This window comes from Mytilus californianus, unplaced genomic scaffold (assembly GCF_021869535.1).
Source record: "Mytilus californianus isolate M0D057914Y unplaced genomic scaffold, xbMytCali1.0.p SCAF_6, whole genome shotgun sequence".
NCBI classification, from domain to species: Eukaryota; Metazoa; Mollusca; class Bivalvia; order Mytilida; family Mytilidae; genus Mytilus; species Mytilus californianus.
Window position 1 is genome coordinate 81,318,566 of NW_026262712.1, and position 21,882 is coordinate 81,340,447.

General features: G+C 32.0%; 2 protein-coding genes across 3 annotated transcripts; one reads left to right on the top strand and one right to left on the bottom strand.

Moving 5' to 3' along the window:
• Positions 1–4,360: 4,360 nt before the first annotated feature.
• Positions 4,361–15,921, bottom strand: LOC127704332 (protein FAM221A-like). 2 transcript variants are annotated; one of them, XM_052208343.1, is made up of 9 exons: positions 15,745–15,921; positions 14,521–14,599; positions 13,266–13,360; positions 12,614–12,804; positions 12,146–12,358; positions 11,050–11,166; positions 9,848–9,880; positions 8,094–8,206; positions 4,361–6,549 (listed from the first exon to the last, which is right to left on the bottom strand). In XM_052208343.1, exons 1-9 carry the CDS (start codon positions 15,819–15,821, stop codon positions 6,436–6,438), a joined length of 1,032 nt encoding a protein of 343 aa, XP_052064303.1. In that variant the 5' UTR covers positions 15,822–15,921; the 3' UTR covers positions 4,361–6,435. The 2 variants fall into 2 exon arrangements, with proteins under 2 accessions (XP_052064303.1, XP_052064305.1); XM_052208345.1 differs by lacking the exon at positions 9,848–9,880.
• A 2,148-nt stretch (positions 15,922–18,069) lies between these two features.
• Positions 18,070–21,228, top strand: LOC127704331 (uncharacterized). The gene is made up of 4 exons (XM_052208342.1): positions 18,070–18,553; positions 18,804–18,974; positions 19,976–20,251; positions 20,558–21,228. The coding sequence occupies exons 1-4, from the start codon at positions 18,089–18,091 to the stop codon at positions 21,053–21,055; spliced, it is 1,410 nt and encodes a 469-aa protein (XP_052064302.1). The 5' UTR covers positions 18,070–18,088; the 3' UTR covers positions 21,056–21,228.
• Positions 21,229–21,882: the final 654 nt, after the last annotated feature.

Here is a 21,882-nt window from a genome sequence, read left to right on the forward strand (position 1 = left end):
CAGCAAATAGTTGCATCTATAGCAAGCACAAGTTTGTGTGTGAAGACCATTTTGAACAATATTATTTCGAGGGGATTCGATGGTAATTATCCTTTTTTAATAACAAAATAACCTAGCAGTTCTGATAGCTATAGTTATCAAATCCTTATATGATAAGATCTCGTTGAATAAAAAAAATATAGATTTGATGAGAAAGAACAGTTTCACTTATAAGAAAGACAAATGCAGTGTTCTTGTAACAATCACTGATTTACAGAAGATTCATTAGTATGCCTCTTTTATATAAAGTGCATTGATTTGTATTAAGAATAGTTCCGTATTTAGACAAGATAATTTTTCAATTAATAAAGTTATACGATATAAAATAACATTTTTTTAATTATGATATTTAACGGCTATTGACAAGGAGCAATGTTAGGAAGAGGTTTTAGCTGGGACATAATATGTTGATATAGTATAATATTCCCAGGTTATAGATGTTGAAATATCGAAATATCGGACATCTCAATTTTTTTATTAAAAGTGGGTTTTTTTTAACTAATCTTTAAATTATATCAAATTGATACGTACGGGATCAATTCGGAACGGTCACTTATAAAGACACTTAGCTTTACAGTTAAATGTGTGACTCTATCTGGTATGTTCGGTGAAAAAATTATAGGTTTTTTTTCTTTTTAAATTTTATTTACGTTATCTTATTATATATATATATATAATATATATATTTTAGCTTCCTCCCGAATTGATAATACGTATGTCAGAATCATTGATAGATGTCGTGTCAGAGCGACACATTCAGTTAGGTATTCCAAGGACGTATATTAGATACACGTCCCTGGGTATTCCAGTGACATCCTATCAACTAAAAATTCGTATTACACAATTATATAATACAGGTTCATGCATGGCCTCTTAATTGAGGTACCCGGTGTGCACAGGTAACATTTATTGAACCATATATTTGTGTATAACGTTGTTTATCTTGTGTGTTTTTGAAATTATAATTCCACCTTTTAATGAATGATGTTCTGGTAATAATATTATCCACTATTTTTGCTGATAATAAGTTTAAAAAAAAATATAAATATGACCTTTGAACATTTTTGTGAAATGAATATTGTTTTGTCATGATTCTGGACCATATTTTTGAAAAAAAATTCTTCACGCAAATACAAGCTTTTGTCGATTGGCAAACATGCAGATATATAAAGTAATGCAGCACTTAGTCACTATCAATATTAATTCATTGAAGATAAGAGAACCCTTCTCTATCTAATGTCCCAATCTTTATAAGGATTAGGACGACAGGGGAAAAGGGAGCGGAGATAGAGTGGCATAATGAAAAAAAAATAACCGAATAGAGAACAATATAGAGAATGATCGACGAAAAGCGAAATAGTTATTGTTAAGGAGCGGAGATAATTTAAGAGAGGCATAGTGAAAAAAAATGTTTGCTTGAGAAAGTTATTGCTTGCTTTGATATTTTTAGTTATACAAAATCACACATCGTGTTACTAATTGGTATTCACGTGCACTAACTTGATGCTGGGAACAGTATACAATGGTATATTAATATATATGTTCCTGCTTGATGTTTTGAGTTTCTGCATAGCATGGTTAAAAATAATTAGTATCCCATTTGTTGTATCGTAGTGTCACGGTGTTACTTTGTTAAATTTATTTAGTTTGTTAATGATTGTGTAAATAAGAATAAATCTGTATAAAAACTTCATACCATTTTAGTGATTGCCTATAGGCGTTTGATTATTGTTACATTTAAGATATATATATATATATTTAGAACCTTTCATACATCTTAAAGTAAAAGATGTGTGTCCGAGTTAAACGACACAAGAACCCTGTAATACTAGTACGAGAGTATAGCATGTAAAAATTCCTACTCAATATGGTTGTATTGGAAATCTTTTCATACAGATTGACAACTCATGGTCCGACATGCATGTAATATTTGCCAAATGACGCTCATAGTTCTTTCTACCATCATCATCTTATTCATTAAATATTACTGTAAACATCGATGGTTCACACCCAAACAAAATGGGAGTAATATACCTTCAGATCTTCTCCGTGGTATACACTTGTGAATTATATAAACGAAATTCGGTATTGAAGTGAATCTTCATCTCACAAACACAATTTTTGAATTACGATTTTGAGTGAACACCCACCAAACCAATACAAACGTATGGCAAGATATAACCATGCAGGCATTTAGTTTTCGTCAGACACAAGATAAATAATCACCCTCATAAACGTATATATGCATGCAGTTTCAAATATGAAGAACAAGCGGTCGATGTCTATAGATCATTATTAAGTCGGTTAACTAACTGTTCAGAGTCAGACATGTCAAAAGTTCATTCTTGGAACCTTCATATACCCCATCCGACAATGGGAACTCTTTCTGATAGTGTTGACAACATAAGCTTGTTTATCTGTACAAGTGGTTGCGTGGCCTCTCCTGCCCCAACAAACAAATACGCTACTAGTCTGCTATCTCTGGAGTTCATCCTCAATGGCGCTTATACGTCAGGAAACTTACAAGTATACTAGTGAAGATTGTTTCAAGAACAACGAGGTTGGGACGAACTGTTCTAAAATCGTCAATATCAGTAATATATTACAAAGATATGCCTTTAATTACAACAACTGTATTACTGATTTGGATTAATGACGGCTATCCTAAAAAAAAATCCTCAAACAAATTAATGTATTAGCTTAGATTTATAATGTATGTATATTCATTAATGAAATAAACGATAATTGGTATTCTTTTCACAAATAATTTGTCTAAGTGATTGTCAAATGAATTTAATTATTTAAGAATGAAATGTTAGTAAGAAAATTAAAAAAAATCATGCATGTTGTACTGTTGTATTTTTGCAGTTAAAAACTTTAAAATTGTGATAGTTTTACGATTGTTAGCATTTAAACATCGCCAGATTTTAATACAAGTTGAAGAATTCCGGTAAAGTAAATTAAACAGATGTGCAATGATTATTAATTGGGAAATGTAACATTTAATTTTTAAGATTAAAAGTACTATTCTTTTAACTTCATATCTTAACTTTATGCTAATTGCATAGAACGTAACCGAAAATTGTTCCATTTTAATATTGTAACACTTCCGGAATTAAAAAGTTGAATGTTAATTTTCAATTAATTTATATAATTTAATTATTGTTTCTCTATTGTCATCGGGTATTTCATCTGGGTATATTAAACACGCTATACTCTTTCTGTTAATCCATTCAAAATGACAATATTCACACCTGTGTACGTTTGAATTCACACCTGTGTACGCCTGAGGCTAAATTGCTGCAAGGTAAAGTTCAAACGAATTCTCATCAAATCGAGAAATAAACAATGACTGTACAAAATAATATACACACTCTGTTCACAAATATTTTGCATTGAAATGGTTATCAAAGTTATAACGGTAAATAAAACTTAAAATATTTTCAGTTCAATATCAGTAAAAATGTTCTATAAGATATTTTATGAAAAAATCTCAATAATTTATGAAATTAATTCGAAAATATTTATATTTAGATAACTTCATATAGGAAGTTTTATTCAATCAATACAAAACGGTACACACATATTCATTTTCTTTCATTCTTATATTGTGGTTATTAACTACGACCAACGGTCATCTGTGCGCTTTTAATTACGTAAAATTCTGATAAGCAATTAAGACTTTAACAGATTTTATTTTTTCCCATGATTCAACAAATCGGGTTAAAACGTCACAACCCAGTGACGTAGGTCAACCAAAAAAGTTACAAATACTTGATTTTTTCCGTTATTAGAAAGAATTTAAATTTAAAACTTTGTGAATGTGTTTTTTATGTTAAGATGAACATATTTAAATGATAAGTAAAAAATCGCGGACTTTCCCTTTAATAGAGCCATGATATCTTTTTTTTATATTTTCAATGCGTTTCCATTTGTTAACTTTCCCTTGACAGTTGTTAATTCTTTCATCATGTTTTTCCCCTCGCACTTGCGGTGTGCAGAGGTCTCGTAGTTAAGGTCACTGCATACGGGAAAATATCGGCGAATCAGTGTACGGGAAGACAATAATTCAATAACAGTTCATATATGAAGATTTTGATAATACAAAGAATTTCTTTTACAGCAGAGTTCACGTACATTTGTTTTATAGTAAAACTTAGTCATTCAAGTATATAAAACATATTCAACTTTTTTTTTTTTATTTTGAAGTTTCATATGAATTTAGTTTTGTATTTTGCAGAATGTTTATACCTAAATTCGTTACAAATAGATGAAACTAAAATGTGTATTCGTGATTAAAAATAAGTGAATAACATACATATTAACTATTTTAATGTAAATTTATTGAAAATATCCTATAATAAAATTCTTAAAGCAGCTAGTATATATATATCACAGTCTTATAAAAATCTATATATAGTTTGATATAGTTAACAAGTGAAAAATGTAAATGGACGGAAACTATACGTCATCATAACAATTATAAGTGTACAACGACCAGACACAATACTTATGAAGAATCAATTCATTATATTTCCTGTAGAATCAGATTGCAACAAGCACTTGAGCTAATGAATAATACTTTAACAAAATAATTTGCTGGTCACGTTGGAAATTGTCCCTCCAACGTGTCCCTCTGCATATTATAGTATATCGTAACAGACGTTTGGGTATTAAACAATAAAGGTGATAGAAACAGTTCAAAATCAGATATCTCATTGGCAAGTCTTGACAAATTCAATAGTATTTCTTAGTACTTTAAGGATTAGCAAAGCTTGACCCTAAACTATCTATGCTGCACAAGTTGAAAATGTGGATGATAACGGGAAAATAGCAATCGAATAAGCAATGAGGTACTGAAATGACAGGACAAAAAGCATGTCAATTATTTGGACTATCATCGTTCGGACATTATGAATTATATCTTTTTAATTGTCATCTATAGCTCAAAATTTCCCATATAATTATCCTTTGGTTTAAAATGTATTCTTCTATTAATCCGTTAACGGACTTCGTATCTACGTGTCAAAGACAGTTTTTAGCAGATTATCTTAACAATGGACAATAATTGCTTAAACCGTAGTTACATGTATTTCTTTATTATTATGTTTTATATACTTCTTAAAAATAATTGATATTCAGTTTTGGAAAAGTATTCTAACCGTAAACACCGGGCTAAAGTTGGATCGTTTATTAAATTGTTAAACTGTATACCGACTTGAACCTTCATTTGATACCCATCAAATAGTCTGGTTATACTGACATAAGTATGAATACAAGAAGATGCGGGTAAACGTCAATGTGACACCAACACAACAACAAAAACAACCAAAACACACCTAGACATACCTGCAACAATAGACATATGTCTATAAATATTTCAAGCTCTAAATTGTCTTGAGTCTTGTTGTAAATAAAATAAACAGAAAGAATTAAATATGTATGCCATCAACACCCATTTCATCAAGTAACAGAAAACATTAAGATATGACATACGACAATTACTGGGACAGGCACATTAAAATTAAACGGGGCCCAGTTATTCTAGTTTTTTGTGACCTCAACACTTTTTTATACTCAATCAGTAGTTAACAAAACGTACATAAAAACATACAATAAAATGTCAGGTAGAAAACTTAATTCTATACAATAACCGTATAATAACTTTCATTAACACGAAGTATACGTAATTGAGCAATATTACAGATCTCTGTTTTATCCTTTTAACGCTCTTTTCATTCTACTATCAAGACTTAAACTTGCAGTGAGGTTTTTTTTTAGCTCTGTATTCAAGGCCTCACTGTGACTTTGAGATGAAGAACAACAATACAAGCGCTGTTCCTTTGCTTTTAGTGGGTTTTTTTTGCTGTGCATGTACTGATTTTGTGTCATGGATGGATACCCCACATCCTTTGTTTTTCTATTATAGTAATTTCTAGGGAAATTAATGAATCCGGTGACCCTATATAATTAAAACAGAAATATTCATAGCAATAACGTGTTATTAAAAATAAAAATAATAATTTTTTTTAGAAAAATTACAATTTAAAGTGAAAGAAATGCATTTTCACCGTTTTTACACCTTAAACAGGACTTCATACTTAGTTGGTTGATATTATATGTTTCATATCAAATGCATATACATACTATATTTGTACTTGTTGATGTTTTAACACGAATCAATACTTTTTAACAATCGAGGCTTCTATTCAAATAAATACTACTTAATGCTGCAAACACAAAACACCGAAAGAGGAAAATACGACTTAACATTCAAAATTTGCATGACTAGTTAGGCTTGTTACAATGTTATGTTATAAATGTATTGAGTCGAGAAGATTCTAAAAGCAAAAGTCCTAAGATATAACTGTACAACAAACTACATATAAAAACATCCTATTTCTTTGGTTGAGGAGTTCTTGCTGAGCGTGGTTTATCATTAATAGCTTTTCTTTGCCCTGCACCAAGCTGTCCATAACTATCTGTAGCATTTCCTTTCCCGCCAGCTTTCTGAAATCACAGAGAAATATACTTCTATTTTTGTCTCTATCTCTCACTAGTCAGAGCAAATTTGCAAAGTAACCAAAGAAAATATATTATAATAAACTGTTAACACAGAGATATGTCACGCCTTTTTTGTTATTTTGATAATGCAAATGTTGAAATTAAAATAGCAATACTTTAACATGTAAGTTATTCAAATATTCAAAGTCAATGAACCATGACTGAAGGTACAGGGCTAAACAATCTCCATGGAAATGAGATGTGCCAATGATAATACAACTGCATACCAAATACCATTGACTTTTCATAAGTCGTTCCCTTTAAACCAAACTAAACACAAATATTAACTTGTAAACTATGTAAAAGTATGAGGGGGCGGGGTTATATAATCTCCATGGAAATGAAACTTGCAAATGCCAATACATTTGCATACAAAATATCATTGACTTAACATTAGTGGTTCATCTTGAACGGACCTAATCACAAACTAATACATATGTAAACTAAGCAAAAGTTTCAAAGTCAATAGACCATGACTGTGGGGGCGGGGCCAAATATTCTCCATGGAAATGAGATGTGCTAATGCTTATACAACTGCATACCAATTAACATTGGCATACCACTAACGGTCCCCCTAAAAATGACCTAATCACAAACTAATACATGAAAACTAAGCAAAAGTTTCAAAGTCAATAGACCATGACTGAGGAGTCGGAGCCAAATAATCTTCATGGAAATGAGATATGCCAATGCTTATACAACTGCATACAAAATATCATTGACCTACCACTAGTGGTTCCCCATAAACTGACCTAATCACAAACTAATACATGTAAACTAAGCAAAGTTTAGAAGTCAATAGACCATGACTGAGGGCAGGGCCAAATATTCTCCAATGCTAATACAACTGCATACCAACTATCATTGACCTACCACTAGTGGTTCACCATAAACTAGACCTAATCACAAACTAATACATTGTTGACGCCGCCGCCGACGCCGGAAACAGCATACCTATGTCTCGCTTTTTGACTCCGTCAAGGCGAGACAAAAATACACAGAGCATCCGATAATGCCGTTTTAACTGACCAGTTTTAATAAGCGCTAACTGCCTTCCGGTGGCAGTCTAGAGACGAAATTCTTATTTCTGTCCATCTCATCCCGAGTACATGATTTTAGTATTGTTGAACACTGCATGAAATAAGTATTTTCCAATATATCAGACCAACCATGAATCACTTCAGAGATTATGTGTTCAATTCATAAACTTCGAAGCGCGTACATCAAAACGGGATGTCATGACTTCACCGCTTGAAAAGCTGCGGTGTTTAGGTCCTGTTCGCTTTTGATTTCGTTAAACGTCAAGTTATGCAATTAGTATCATGGCTGTAATAGGAACACAGATCTTTAGTGAAAACTCAAACCGGTATAAAACATTTATTCTTGTACACTGCTTTGCTAATGTCACGCCTCTTATAAGAAGTCACAATTTACCGTTTTATGCTGAAAATACCAATATAGTAAATATAGTACAGCATAACATTGCTTACCCTTTCTTGATATCTTCTCTCATAATAATCCATATCAGCCTCTCCTGGTCTTTTCATCTGAGAGACCCTTTCAGTTAGGTCACTAAATATTTCATCGTCTGGGTCGTCAATTCCTGACAATTGGATAAGCATTCAATTAACTATGAATTAAGGTTGCACTTGTTTTGAGGTAAAAGGTTCACCTATAGTCATTGTCCATTGCAAGATGATTATAGATCTAGCTATAATATACAAAACTAAACAATTTCAAAAACTAATGGCCATTGGGTAAATATTTATGTAACACCCGTTTATATGTATACTATTTCGTTAGCTATACAATATAGATAATTGTCTTGTTAATTTAATGTTTAAGTGGTTACGTAATTACAAATACAATACGAATGTGGCACTATATCGACAAAACAACTTACTTAAAAAATATAAAGTATGATACCGATTACCGTTCGCACATGACGTGGTTCTGGAATACTTAGTAACCTAAATCCCCATTATCCGGTACGCACGAGACCTTCAGTTAGGGAAGCCAAAATTATACAACGTTTATGAGAATGCAAACCCCAAAAAAAATTTGGCTGCGAGAATATTTAATTGTTCTAATAAATTTGTTTATTTCCTTTGGACAGCATACAGCATAGTTATAAGAAAGAATTACTGAAAATGTACATTACACAAGTTTTAAGGTCACTATCAAGAATAGTTGTGAAATGGTTGACCGAAACGATGTGCCTTCGTTCCAACCCATGAGATACATAGCGACATCCTAACAGCATCTGCATATGAAGTTTACAAAATAAGATAATATAATTCAATAGAGGATCATGACGACAAAATCAGTACAATAAAAACATACAAATTGCAAAGTATTAATATAGCTCAAATCTGCAAAAAGCAAAAAGCATGAGTTGATGTTAAAACATATACACCATGATTTGTTGTGTTATTTGATCATGTACCAAAAGCAGCCTTATTTCCAATAAAAACTTAAATTCAGATTGGCTCGTGTTAGTGCAAATGAACACATTTTAAAGACACCCAAATGGAAACTACATAATTCAACTGTATCCAAGAGTGTAAAGATGTTGTACATGTGTAAGTGAATGTATTATTTATATACATTTATTTGGTCTAGTGTCCCTTTAACACCTGCTTATGCAAATGTGCAAGTATACCAACTAGTATCCAGATGCAAAAGTCACCAAGGGTAGGCGCTCATAGGACATTCACATGTGCATTTGTTCCACTTAAGTGCAAAATTTGTTTGGGTTTAAACAAAATAAAAGGATACTGATGCATTCTCCAGTACAACATGTCCCAATGTTCAAAGAAAAAAAAAGCATAAAAATATACTGAGACAACTGGGTAAATTATGTGGACTTTTCATTATTTGTTAATGATTGTAAATAGTTCAAATAAGATATCTTTATTTTCGTTATTTATTAATCAATTGAACCAAAGCTAAGTAGTCAACTTATCAAATTTATCTCGTTACTAGCACACAACAATAGTTGACTTCTATGTTTATCTAAAAAGTACAATTCAGAAGGAAATGCAACTCATCCTCAACTTGAGCATCTTAGACAAGCCCTATTGTGCTGAGGAGTATCCTGATATCTACCCGTCTCCATCTTAACAGAGTGTGCTAACACATCAACTTGTCAATTTTTATTCTAAGGTTAACACTGTGAACTACAGACAACTATTTCTCACAACCCAACGTTACTTTTAAAAGCACACAAGAACATATAGTTTACCACTAGCATGCAGCTGTTTATTTTGTCCCCGTTCTTTAAAAAAGCAGTTAATAACAGATTTATTATTTACATTGTAGTTTTTATTTTGTCAATGGCTTTGTAGAATTAGTCATTTATATCTGAAATTTTTCGTTTGAGACCAGTTTGAATGACCATATATTAATATGCTTTCGGAAAATCAATAAAGCAGTCGTACACTTTTCCATTACTGAAACTACAATACTTTTCGATTCTGGGTTTTAAAACAAACCTTTGGTCAGAAGTTCTTTATTTCCATTTAAACTTAATTTAACACTCGACTTTGGTGTTGTATTTAATTAGAATATTATCGAGAAGTTATAATAAGACACACTTTTGACTTGACCCTTAAACTTCTTGTATAGTCCTCCCTAATTGATACGATATCCCAGAGCTTACATGTCCTATCATAATTTCCTTGATAGAGGATTGCTGGTTACAAGAAAGCTATCGAACTTCATATCTCCTCGAAAGATTTATAGACGCGATCATGATTTAGTTGACCATTTTGTAATACCTGTGTCACAGATTACCATTGATATGTTTCACATCCACGATCATGTCCGCTTTTCCCAATCATGACAACTCTAAGATTATTACTTGCCATAAGGAACACAACGGGTGCAACTATCGGCGCAGGAACAGCTTACCCTTCCAGAGCACCTGAGTTCACTCCAGGTTTAAGGTAGGGATCGTGCTGCTCTAGTTTAGTTTTCTGTGCTGAGTTTTATCGGCTGTTTTTTGTCAGTTCGTCTTTTTTCTTTTGACAATGGTGTTATCTGTTTTCTTCGAAATGTGGAATTTGATTGACCCCTTGGTATGACTCCCCCTTTTTAATATATAGGCACTATTATATCTGAAATTTTATCGATGATGTCCTATTGCTCATTGTGAGATTTTCACTGAATCTGAATTCGCATGGCGGATGATACATGCATATCAAAATACGCTTACTCTGTCAATGCAACCGGTTTCGCTCCGATTGGAGTTCATGCGATTCCCCCAGTTTTTTCTCTCTCTTATTTGTATTTACAGATTTTGAAAATCGATAAACTTCTGTTTCCTCTTATCTATATTCATGTCAAAATTAAAGACGTATGAGATAGACAAACAACTAGAAGAAAAACATAAATGCAGTGTTTTCCTATGTGTTTTATGAAATCAAAATTCAAATAGCTACATACCTCCTTTCAGCATGTTCTTCTGCATTTGATGAGATTTGATAGCTTGGACATTTGATCGCAAGAAGGGGTTGTCGGCTGATGTAATCGACTGCTCAAGGAAACCTTTGTTTGGAGCACCTGAAAGGAAACATATTATATACTATTACTTACTTATACTATAAAGTAATGTTGCCTGAGTAGCCAAAGTATCAAAATGTTCTTTCGAAAAGTACTTTCGTTAAAATGTACAACATACAAGCTTTTAAAATTGAGCAAGCGCATTCTATGCAACCTAACATGGCATGAATTGCTGTTCATTGACACTGTTTTGACTTAGATTCCCGACCTCATATGAACTCGAATCTATGAAAATCTCATACATGTGTATATTAAGCTACATGAAAATTGAAATATTTTTTTCTTAGACCATTGAAATCAGCTTGACTATTGATCTGTGACCTTGAAAATAAGTATCATCTTTTTTCCCTAAGAATACGCACCAAGTTTTGATGAATGTTACGCCAGTCTGTTATGTATCCGGATGTAAAGGTTTTGAAGCAAACCTTTAAAGTCAGCTTTTTGAACTCGGACATTTAAAATTTAAAAAATGGTTCTGCATACCAAGTTTTGTAAAGTTTGACCAAACCGTTCGCATTATGTTGAAATGTTGAATACTCCAAAACAAGGACCTTTGATCTCTAATCTTGAAAACAATTGACTTATGCAAAATATTCACTGAAGTTTACATGTATGTGTGATTATCTTCGACATTAGTAGTTATATGTATTTTGGTGCAAGGTTGGGGAAATTAAGTGAACTGTCGTATCCACAATTTACTGTATGACATTAAAACGTACAAATGTAACTGTTTCTTCCCATAAGTAATTATTTTAGGAAAAAACAATTCTTACCGTTAAATTGTGTACAATTTTGGACAGGGGAGAAGAGTTCTTTTGTAGAAATATTTCAAATAGAATACTTTTGCACCGTTTCCACTAATGATAGGATTACGAAATTTAAAGTATTTCATTTATAATTTATGTCATATTTCTATTGAATTTTTGGATTAAAGTTAAACTTGAAACAACTATTAATTATATTTAAGACACATATATACCTCTACCACTAGGATCTAGCCTCATATATCCGTCTGCAAGGGACGAAAAGCCAGTTATTCCACCCATGGCAGCATAAGGCGTGGCCTGTCCTATTGGATGACCTCTGGCCTCGCGTTCTTCAGCAGTTTCTACAATCATTTTGTGTTGTTTGTATGAACCTCCACATCCACAGGTGAAGGAACTTGTAAACCCAGTGCATTTTATACATCCTCCTACATTAATATACAATGTAAACGAAAATAAATAAATAAGATTACGATGAAAACAGCTCAATAACGATTTCAAAAATGTTTAAAGGTGGAAATGAATAATATTTGTGCAAAACACAAAAAAAATCTTAAAAAAAAACCCAACCCAGAACAAGAATTATCAAAAATGGTAAACATAAGAATATTTATTTACATTAGAAGTAATAGTTTCCTTTGCTGTGCATGTGCATCAATCTATTGCTCTGTATATGTTCTTACGTTTTTTGCACCGGTAAGGCTGTTCTTCTGAATGCTCTTCGGACGTGTGTTTGCACGTACATCTTATTGGCTGACTACCATTTAGTGGAGCGAAATGGTAAGTTGCACATTTGCAGCCCCTTTGTCTGCATGGAAGTTTAATAGGTCTATCTGTAGGTATTACTTCAAAATCAGTTTTATGCTGTTTGTATCTGAAAAGGGATTTTAAATTAGCAGATTAAATTCAAAATTCCGATTCCGATTCCCAAGACAGAGATGTATATCCAAAATACATTTATAGATATATTGTTTATTAAAAAAAACTAATTTTGCCACTTAAAAAACAATATATCGACGAGATAAAAATACTTTTTTTATGGGAGAAAAATACCAACTTAAAACTACTTAAATGTAACATGAATACCAGGTGCAAGTGTTAACAAGTGAAGATGTTTACAATGTCTCTATGCTATTCAATACTAGTCTTGTCTTTGTCATTTGGACATTTTTATATAAAAAAGTTGCGTTTACTTAATTTTCTGTTCCCTTACTTGTTTAAGAGTTTGCGTAACATGCTTGAATTTGTTTTAAATCGTATTCATTAATAACAATTTCATCGTGTTATACATAATTAGTTGATCAAAATGATTTTAGGGACTTTTTTTTACATTACCTATGCGTACAGAAGCATGGCGTTTCAGGTCCGATCATTTTACAGTCCATACCAGTGGGTGCTGAGTAACTAACGAACAGTCTGTTTTTCATTCTCTACAAGTAAATATAATTGATACTTTATGTAAGGATTTGCTATATATGTGCATCCTAGCACGGTACATTGAGTTACAATTGCCTTTTATAAGTGAGCCACAGACTACATAGATATAAGAAGATGTGGTATGAGTGCCAATGAGACAACTCTCCATCCAAGTCAAAATTTATAAAAGTAAACTATTATAGGTCAAAGTACGGTCTTCAACACGGAGCCTTGGCTCACACCGAACAGCAAGCTATAAAGGGCCCCAAAAATTACTAGTGTAAAACCATTCAAACGGGGAAACCAACGGTCTAATCTATAAAAAAAAACGAGAAACGAGAAACACTTATGAACCACATCAACAAACGACAACTACTGAACATCAGATTCCTGACTTAGGACAGGTGCAAACAATTGCAGCGGGTTTAAACGTAAGTTGCATGTACATACAAATGTAGTCTATCACACCAATCTCATAATATCTCACCTTTCGAACTATATACAGTTTTGGAATCATGGTGTTTCTACAATCTATAATCTACACGTTACCAGAACTAACATTTGACTTAATGTCAACCTTGACAAAATGTAAGTGTTTCTACAATCTATAATCTACACGTTACCAGAACTAACATTTGACTTAATGTCAACCTTGACAAAATGTAAGTGTTTCTACAATCTATAATCTACACGTTACCAGAACTAACATTTGACTTAATGTCAACCTTGACAAAATGTATATACCTGTTGTATTACCACAGGTCTCCATTGGCATTATCTGTGAAAGCTTTTATTTACAAGTCGTACATTTCTAAATTTGAATGGAAGCTTTTCTTTACTACACAAATGATACTTTACTCAGAACTCATACAATACTAGTATACGTTTCAGGTAATGTTAGATAGACATTTACATGACAGGCGCTTCCAATCAGAAGTTGAGCGCAAACCTAGATGAAAATCTGGGAACAGTATATCAATATATATGTTCCTGATGAAAATTAAGTATTACCTGAAAATAAGATAGTCGTGGGTTTTTAAAAGATCTTTGACAATAGAAGGTACCACTTGTAATCAATGGTGTAATTCAGAAGACACCAATACGAGTCAACCTTGCCTCTGTACTTTTTTTTACCAATTCGTATTAAAAACTTGCATAAGTATAGTAATCATACCATTGGCAATACTTTCTTTTTGTATTCCTCAAACTGATCCGGTGTCATGAGTTCCCCTCCGTCATCATCGCCAACGATTCTGTAAAAGATATAAATTTGTGTCAAGGTGTAGACCACGTGCAGAATGCATGCATGGTTCAAACATTTGATATGTACGATGAATAAATCTTTTTTCATTATTTCATTATGGTTCTTATTTGAATAGCTCTTTTCACAAAAAATCTTACACCGAAAATTGTTCGTAAGTTGTACTAAAATATTCATGACTTGCTAGCAGTTTTTTTGTAAGATGTTTTTTTGATATTGATTGCTGCATATCAACGTCAGTAGTAACAAAACTAAATTGTATAGTTGCTAATTGCTTTGCGCATTTTTATGTTCCAGATTTTGTTTTGCATTTGATGATTTATTATCTATATTTCAAATTCTGTTCACTGGAGGGCAGTTTTAATTTTAATAATCATGAACTCATAGTTAGCTCCACATCCTTAAGATAATAAAGATACATAAACATACCATCCAATCTTATTTCTATATAAGGAACCGGGGCAACAAAAATTAGACAATCCCTTCTAAACATGTTATAATACGTACGGACAATAATTTGGGGTCAATAGTGGGCGTCTAGTAACGATTTGAAAATTTTGGAATAAAAATTGGAGTTTTTCACATTACATTTAATGACATATACAAGAATACTTAAAGCAATAGTTAAATGTAGAAAAGAGAAATACTAACATCTACCAAAATATTCTTAATCATTTTGGCTAGTATTTGTTTCAAAATTTCTTGTAGATACCTCGAATTGAAATGGGGCCGAACTATAATCAAAAGAGATACTGATTATAATTGACTGCATACTGTAGATGCAATTTTTGTATTTGCTGTTACACCTGTTGACACATGAAATGTTATAAGGAGATGTGGTGCGATTGCCAATGAGACAACTATCCACCAGATACCAAAGGACATGGATTTAAGAATCTTATAGGTCACCCTAGGCCTTCAACAATGAGAAAAAGCCATACCATATAGGAAGCTAAAAAGTCTGTATCGTTAGACATTGTAATTACCGGTTTTAGTCAATTTACTGCACCGACATTCGGATAGAAAGTTTAAATACCGGTTGAATGCATTCAATTTTCCCTATTCATACATGAATGTACTTTGTTGAACTTTGCAATACCTATATCGATATTATAGTTAACAACATAGTTGACTTGCCTTTTGTATTCCAAATATTCGTCCACAGCCTGAGCATTTTTGTTGTCAAATTTCAAATGGTACTGTCTCTCCGCCATTTTTTACTTTTACCTGGATGTTTATATTAACTACAGGATCAATATGTTTATATTCAAACCCATTAAGCATATCTAATGTTTAGTCAGACATGTAGGTTTTTGCTACACCCAATATTTAAATGGTATAAATCTTATTCAAAAAGATTAATTACGGTTTGTGACGTAAACATGTACTTTTCCCTCTTATCGCAGTGTTTGGGAAAGATACATGTACGCCGAAATTTTTCTTAAATAAAAAAAAGAGTATACGTAAGTTTGGTATAAAGATAACTTTTAATCAGCATAGTTACCAAATTTAACATTCGATTGACAAGAATTGAGACAAGTTACTTGTTGAAAGTTTGGTATCACCAGTTATCCCCACTTCACACGTATATATAGTCTCACTCAGTAAATTATAGCATTCGTTCATCATCTTTATCATATGGTTGATTTGAGTATTTATGTATTATTTTTCGTGTATTTTATTCAATATCTTTTGTGCTTTCAATCATGAAAAGCCTATAGTTTTCCATATAACATTTATTAATTAACTTAGGTTTTTGTGTTGCTTTTTCGTTGAGTTGATCCGACAACTCCTTTTACATTAGGATCAAACTCGACGGAAATATTTGGCAGTGTAAACTTTTTCAAGTTTTGACACACACAATACATGACTTGACTTAATATAAGTTCCTTATCTATGGCAAAACTCATTTTCTAATCTATGTAGTATGCATCAAGTTCTTCAGCAATAGGCGAACTTTAACTGCTTTGATTGTTCTGTTCGGATCCTATGTGATTAAAGTGATTAAAATTATTTATATATCCTTTGATCCTAAAATTTAAATATCAGTAACTGCGAGTATTCTTTGATACGGTATTACTTATTAAATGCTGTTCTTGTACTATTGTTTTTGTTCTCTATAGAAAAAAAATACAAAATTGAGTGCTTTTTATTGTACTTCTTTTATGTACATTTTGTTATAGCACTTATCGATATAAAAAATTGCAGGGTCGATTTATAAAAAAAATATAGTCTAACTTCCAAATGTTCATGTGACTGTCTCAAGTCCTGAACTTACTCAGTGGTTGTCTTTTATTATATCTAAATGTTTGTTTTTTTTTAATTTGGAGAATAAGGTGTTAATGGCAGATAGACACTGTTGAAAATATTCACAAACCTATTTTTACAGCACTGTATATACTGTTGAAGACTTATGTTTATCTTTGATGCCTTTCGATTTTCGAATAGTTGGGCTGCTTAAGGTATACCCCATATCTCGTTTTATTATCAATTCCATACATCATTTTTGTAAAGTTTGTTAGAAATTGATTACTAGGTAGTTTAGAAAAGAAGATGGAAATGTAGAAAGTTAACTGACGACGGACGACATACAACAAATAATAGCAATAGGTCACCCGGCCTAAGGTCTCGGATTTATAATTTGTAGCTTATTCCTGCATCGTGTGCATGATAATCGGTAGGATCAGAATAAGAATTGAGCTGAAAGATGTTGGGATAATTTAATATACATTATGACGATAAGTTAGGAGAATTTAAGTTTGAATACATACGCGAGATAACATTTAACACACTGCACGTTTTTGTCATTATCAATACCGTGTTACTAATTTTCATTTCATTTTGTTTCATGAAAAATTCAATTGACTACCTTTTGATTGTATATCTTCAAAGTTTATCAGTTAAATACATTTATGTATATTTCATAAGCAGTCAGGGAGAATTTATGAATATAAACAATGCTGTGTGCTCTGTTGTTAACGGATATTATATCATCTCTATGATGAAAAGGTTTAAAATGAAAGTTATTATTTGATCTTATTAAAGTTCTCAACATTTTGATTTGTTTCTTTTCAAGTATCATGTTCCCATTCTTATTTTTTCATCGTTACGAATGCTAAATTCTCCCTATTCCCGATATCCATTCTGTTCTATATAGATCCATTTTTACCTTGTTAAATATACATATTACTATTTCAAAAGTACTTTCAAAGCATATTTTCATAACAAAAATTCTAAATGCCGCATTTAAGCAGTACTTATAGTTTGGGAGAATTTAAAAATTGTTCATGTAAATATTTAACTGCATTTTATACACCTCGGGATTTTCCCTTGCCTTTACTTACAAGACAAGTTTGAACTAATATAATATTGATTATATTCATTATTCACATCACATGATCACATGATACTATGTATATAAATACAGCTTTATTTTTCAATCAACCATTTGAAGTAGACTGAAGTTTGTAACATAACAAACATGGCAAACATAAATAGTTTACATGTACCACCAGGGGGATTGTTAGAAATAATATTTTCCTTTGATACCACGGGTTCAATGTCCTCAATATTAGATGAAGTTCAAAGCCGACTGCAAGATATGATACAACGTTTGCAATCTGACATTCCCGGAATCAGAATAGGGGTTATTGCACACGGTGACTATTGCGACAAGGATGTCTTCTATTTAACAAAAGAAATTGACCTGTGTCAAAATGTTGCTGAACTCTGTAAGTTTGTACAAGATATTGAAGGTACCGGTGGAGGAGATGTGGACGAATGTTATGAGCTCGTTCTGCGCATGGTTCGACAAAAAAGTTCCTGGACTCCAGGTTCACAAAGAATTCTTGTGATGATAGGTGATGCCAATCCACATGAACCAAGCTATGAACAGAATGTCGACAATATTGATTGGAGAGAAGAATTAAAACTTATGAAATTATCGGTAATTGATATACTTTTTCATACTGTTGAAACAGCAAATTGTAAAGGAGAAGCCACTTTTAAAATTCGAAAGTCTATTTTTATGTGGTTTGGGGTTTTCAAATGAAAAACAGCGGGAAATTAATGATTTTATCGTGTTTTTAAAAAGCAAATAGTGAAACAAAGGACTATAATTGAGTATTATTATGTGTAACTAAATATTCTACATTGTTGTTTAATCTAAATGCATTCTTTCTCTATTCAAATTTCAGGGTATAAAAGTGTATGGCGTTCAGGTGTTTAACTTTACAGGAGTTGATGAGTTCTATAGAAGTTTAGCAACAGAAACTAACGGATATTATCTTAGTTTAACAGAATTTTCAAACATTTGTGATCTAATGATGGCTATTTGTTACGCAGAGCGGGGCGATGACTTCTTAATGGTAGGTTTATTAGCAAGCACTTTGGAATATGAAAAAAATCAAGACTCCACGTCAGTAATAAGTTAAAGATTTATGTATTCAAACATACGACAATATATGCTAAGAAATAATTAAACTGCAAAATGAAATATACATATATATATATATATATACAAGTCTAAATTGAAAACAACGTTCAAACCTATGATTGCGTTGGATAAAAACCGCAATTTTTATACGTGTGCATGCAAAAACAAATTTCTTGTTAGAGGGGTCTAAATACAGCACAAACAACATTTTCCAAAAGACCAAAAAAGTGAAAAAGTATATTTTAACAAAACGCATTTGACTAACAGGTCGAACAACAAATGTTCTTAAACCCTGCTGACTGCCATTGGCGATTGCCAAATAAACGGATCACAAGGTGTAATAAATGGATCTTAATTAAAAAAATTATACCAAACAGAAAACAATAAACTTGCGGCAAAGATGGTATACCGCAAACAAAGGTGCAAAGATTTTTGTACACCATATCCGGATTTCGACAATTAATGTCTCTTCAGTGATGTTAGGAATCGAAACAGTATTTGGAAGGCCATGTAATTTGCCTCAATTTAGGATAGACTCTCGAATTTTGAGGAGTCAAATTAGGATGAACGGATCATATAAACCCGAAGGCAAATATAATACAAGCCCAAACGAAAAAATATTAACAAGTCTAAATTGAAAACAACGTTCAAACCTATGATTGCGTTGGATAAAAACCGCAATTTTTATACGTGTGCATGCAAAAACAAATTTCTTGTTAGAGGGGTCTAAATACAGCACAAACAACATTTTCTATAATATATATATATATATATATATATATATATATTATAGAAAAGTGATAGAGAAAATCAAAACAAAACACATACAACCGTACACAATTGAAAAGGCAAACTAATTTTCAATTAGATTTGATGCATTATATTCGAGATTGCAGTTCCAACATGCCTATACTCTAATTTTTTAAATTTTAGAACTATGAAAACGAAGTCCGATCGCGCTTTGGTAGATCTGAGAATGTTCCAAAGGATGTTGAAGGTATATTTGGAACTTTACGCAGAGGTGACTCTACGAAAAGTACAACAAGCGGGACGACAGTTACAGTTCATAGTCAACCAACTTCTGCTAGAATTGCAACAGTGATACCAATTTGTAGAAAACGCAAGATATCTGCTATTGCAAAGGACACAAAAGCAGTTGATAACGAAAATGTTCAAAGGAAGAAAGCAAAGTTAAAACGGACATTAAAGGTATGTATATATTTTCATTATCTTTTAAAATATTTTTGCGGCAATATTTTTGAATGAATTATTTTATATGATATGTTGAACTTTCTTATGACGCCATAAAATCTAGTTTGTAAAAATATGATATTAAGTATATGTATATAAGATAGACTACAATTAAATATTATATGGATACAAGTATGAATGCGTTTAGTTTTTGCCACCAAAAAGGATAATTGGATTTTTTAAACGCAAGAAATATCGTATGTAAAGCATAGATAGAAGCGCGATATAGAAAAGAGTAAGTAAAGACCTGTTTCTTTTTTGTAGGAATTCAGAGAAAGCTTGAGTACAACACAATACGATAAAAGGTGTTCGTGTAATTCATCAACCAGGTGGCTACTTGTTTATTCCCCTGAAGATCTTCACTCGAATAAATTCATGCCTCGTCGTTTACATAATGCCAATAGATACTGGAAGAAAATGGTAGCATTTCCAAAGCTTTCAAATGACAAGGGTGTGTATGAACTAGCAGTTCAAACCAAACCAGGTAGAAAACTGCATGTTGTGTACAGTCGTGTCTTCGACCAAAGGAAATCAAAGTTAATGCAGACGACTAAATGGGAAGATGTTTTATTTCAGTCGAAATATCAGAAAAGTAACATTATGTCACGCATAAGGAATGTATCTGCCAATCAAGGATGTCGTGTGTTCTTAAGACGAATGAAATACTCAAAGAAGACAGTTGAAGTTGTTAGTAGACTGGATTTTGCATGGAAACATGCTAAGTCAAGGAAGCTGGTGAAAAATTATATTGAAATATCCTAGCAAAAATGTGATCGTTTTATTAATTATTTTGTTATTTGAGAATATTATAGATTCGATTATTTTGTTTCATTAATGTGCAATATTTGCCAAGAGCATGAAGTTTGTAATTTATGTTCATGTGTATTTGATATTTGTTATCAAAATAAATTTAAAATAAAGCATTTTCTATTTAACTGCGACGAACAACTGAAGTTGTCTGAGAGCAAACACACTTTTAGAATCCCTAGTGTTCTATTTAGCAGACACAGCCGAATTGTGGATGATAGTGAGTCTTGTAAAATTTATTCTTAATTCCATTTCACCAATCAATTAAATTAATGTAAGTCTTAAATTTCAGACAAAAAACGTTCTGAGCATTTTTCTGGCCGTCAATCTTTCTGAAGAACTCTCACAGCCGAAGCAATTTAAAAGTCAAAGTAAAACGAAAAAAACTGAGTGCAATAATACTAAATTAAGCATAATAAATCATACAATTGTATAAGGTTAACTTTTTATTAAAGATTCAGTAAGAGCATTACAAAAGATATTTTTATTCTAATTTATTCATACTCATGTACTAGTCAATTTCTACCATGGATATATCTCGCTTATCGTAGCCACAACCCCGCCCTAATTTCCTCGTTTATAACATTATCAAATGAAATTTATCACCCAATGTTCACTCGAGACATGGATAAAAAACACGAGTGCGACTAGTGGAGCAGGATCAACTTTTCCTCCACACCACCTTAGTAGTTCAAAACGTGGATAGGGCCATGTTGTCAATGTCTATTTTTCTGTGCAGTGTTCTCTAAATTGTTGTCTGCTTTTTTTCATTTTGTCGTGGT

What these genes read in the sequence shown, in the direction of transcription:
- LOC127704332 (XM_052208343.1), bottom strand. Translation starts at nt 15,821, where the DNA reads ATGGCGGAGAGACAGTACCATTTGAAATTTGACAACAAAAATGCTCAG. An exon ending in GAATATTTGGAATACAAAAG is followed by an intron (nt 14,600 to 15,744) that starts GCAAGTCAACTA and finishes TATCTTTTACAG; the next exon opens with AATCGTTGGCGATGATGACG. An exon ending in AGAGAAGATATCAAGAAAGG is followed by an intron (nt 6,550 to 8,093) that starts GTAAGCAATGTT and finishes CTGTGATTTCAG; the next exon opens with AAAGCTGGCGGGAAAGGAAA.
- LOC127704331 (XM_052208342.1), top strand. Translation starts at nt 18,089, where the DNA reads ATGGCAAACATAAATAGTTTACATGTACCACCAGGGGGATTGTTAGAA. An exon ending in TAAAACTTATGAAATTATCG is followed by an intron (nt 18,554 to 18,803) that starts GTAATTGATATA and finishes TTCAAATTTCAG; the next exon opens with GGTATAAAAGTGTATGGCGT. An exon ending in GGGGCGATGACTTCTTAATG is followed by an intron (nt 18,975 to 19,975) that starts GTAGGTTTATTA and finishes TTTAAATTTTAG; the next exon opens with AACTATGAAAACGAAGTCCG.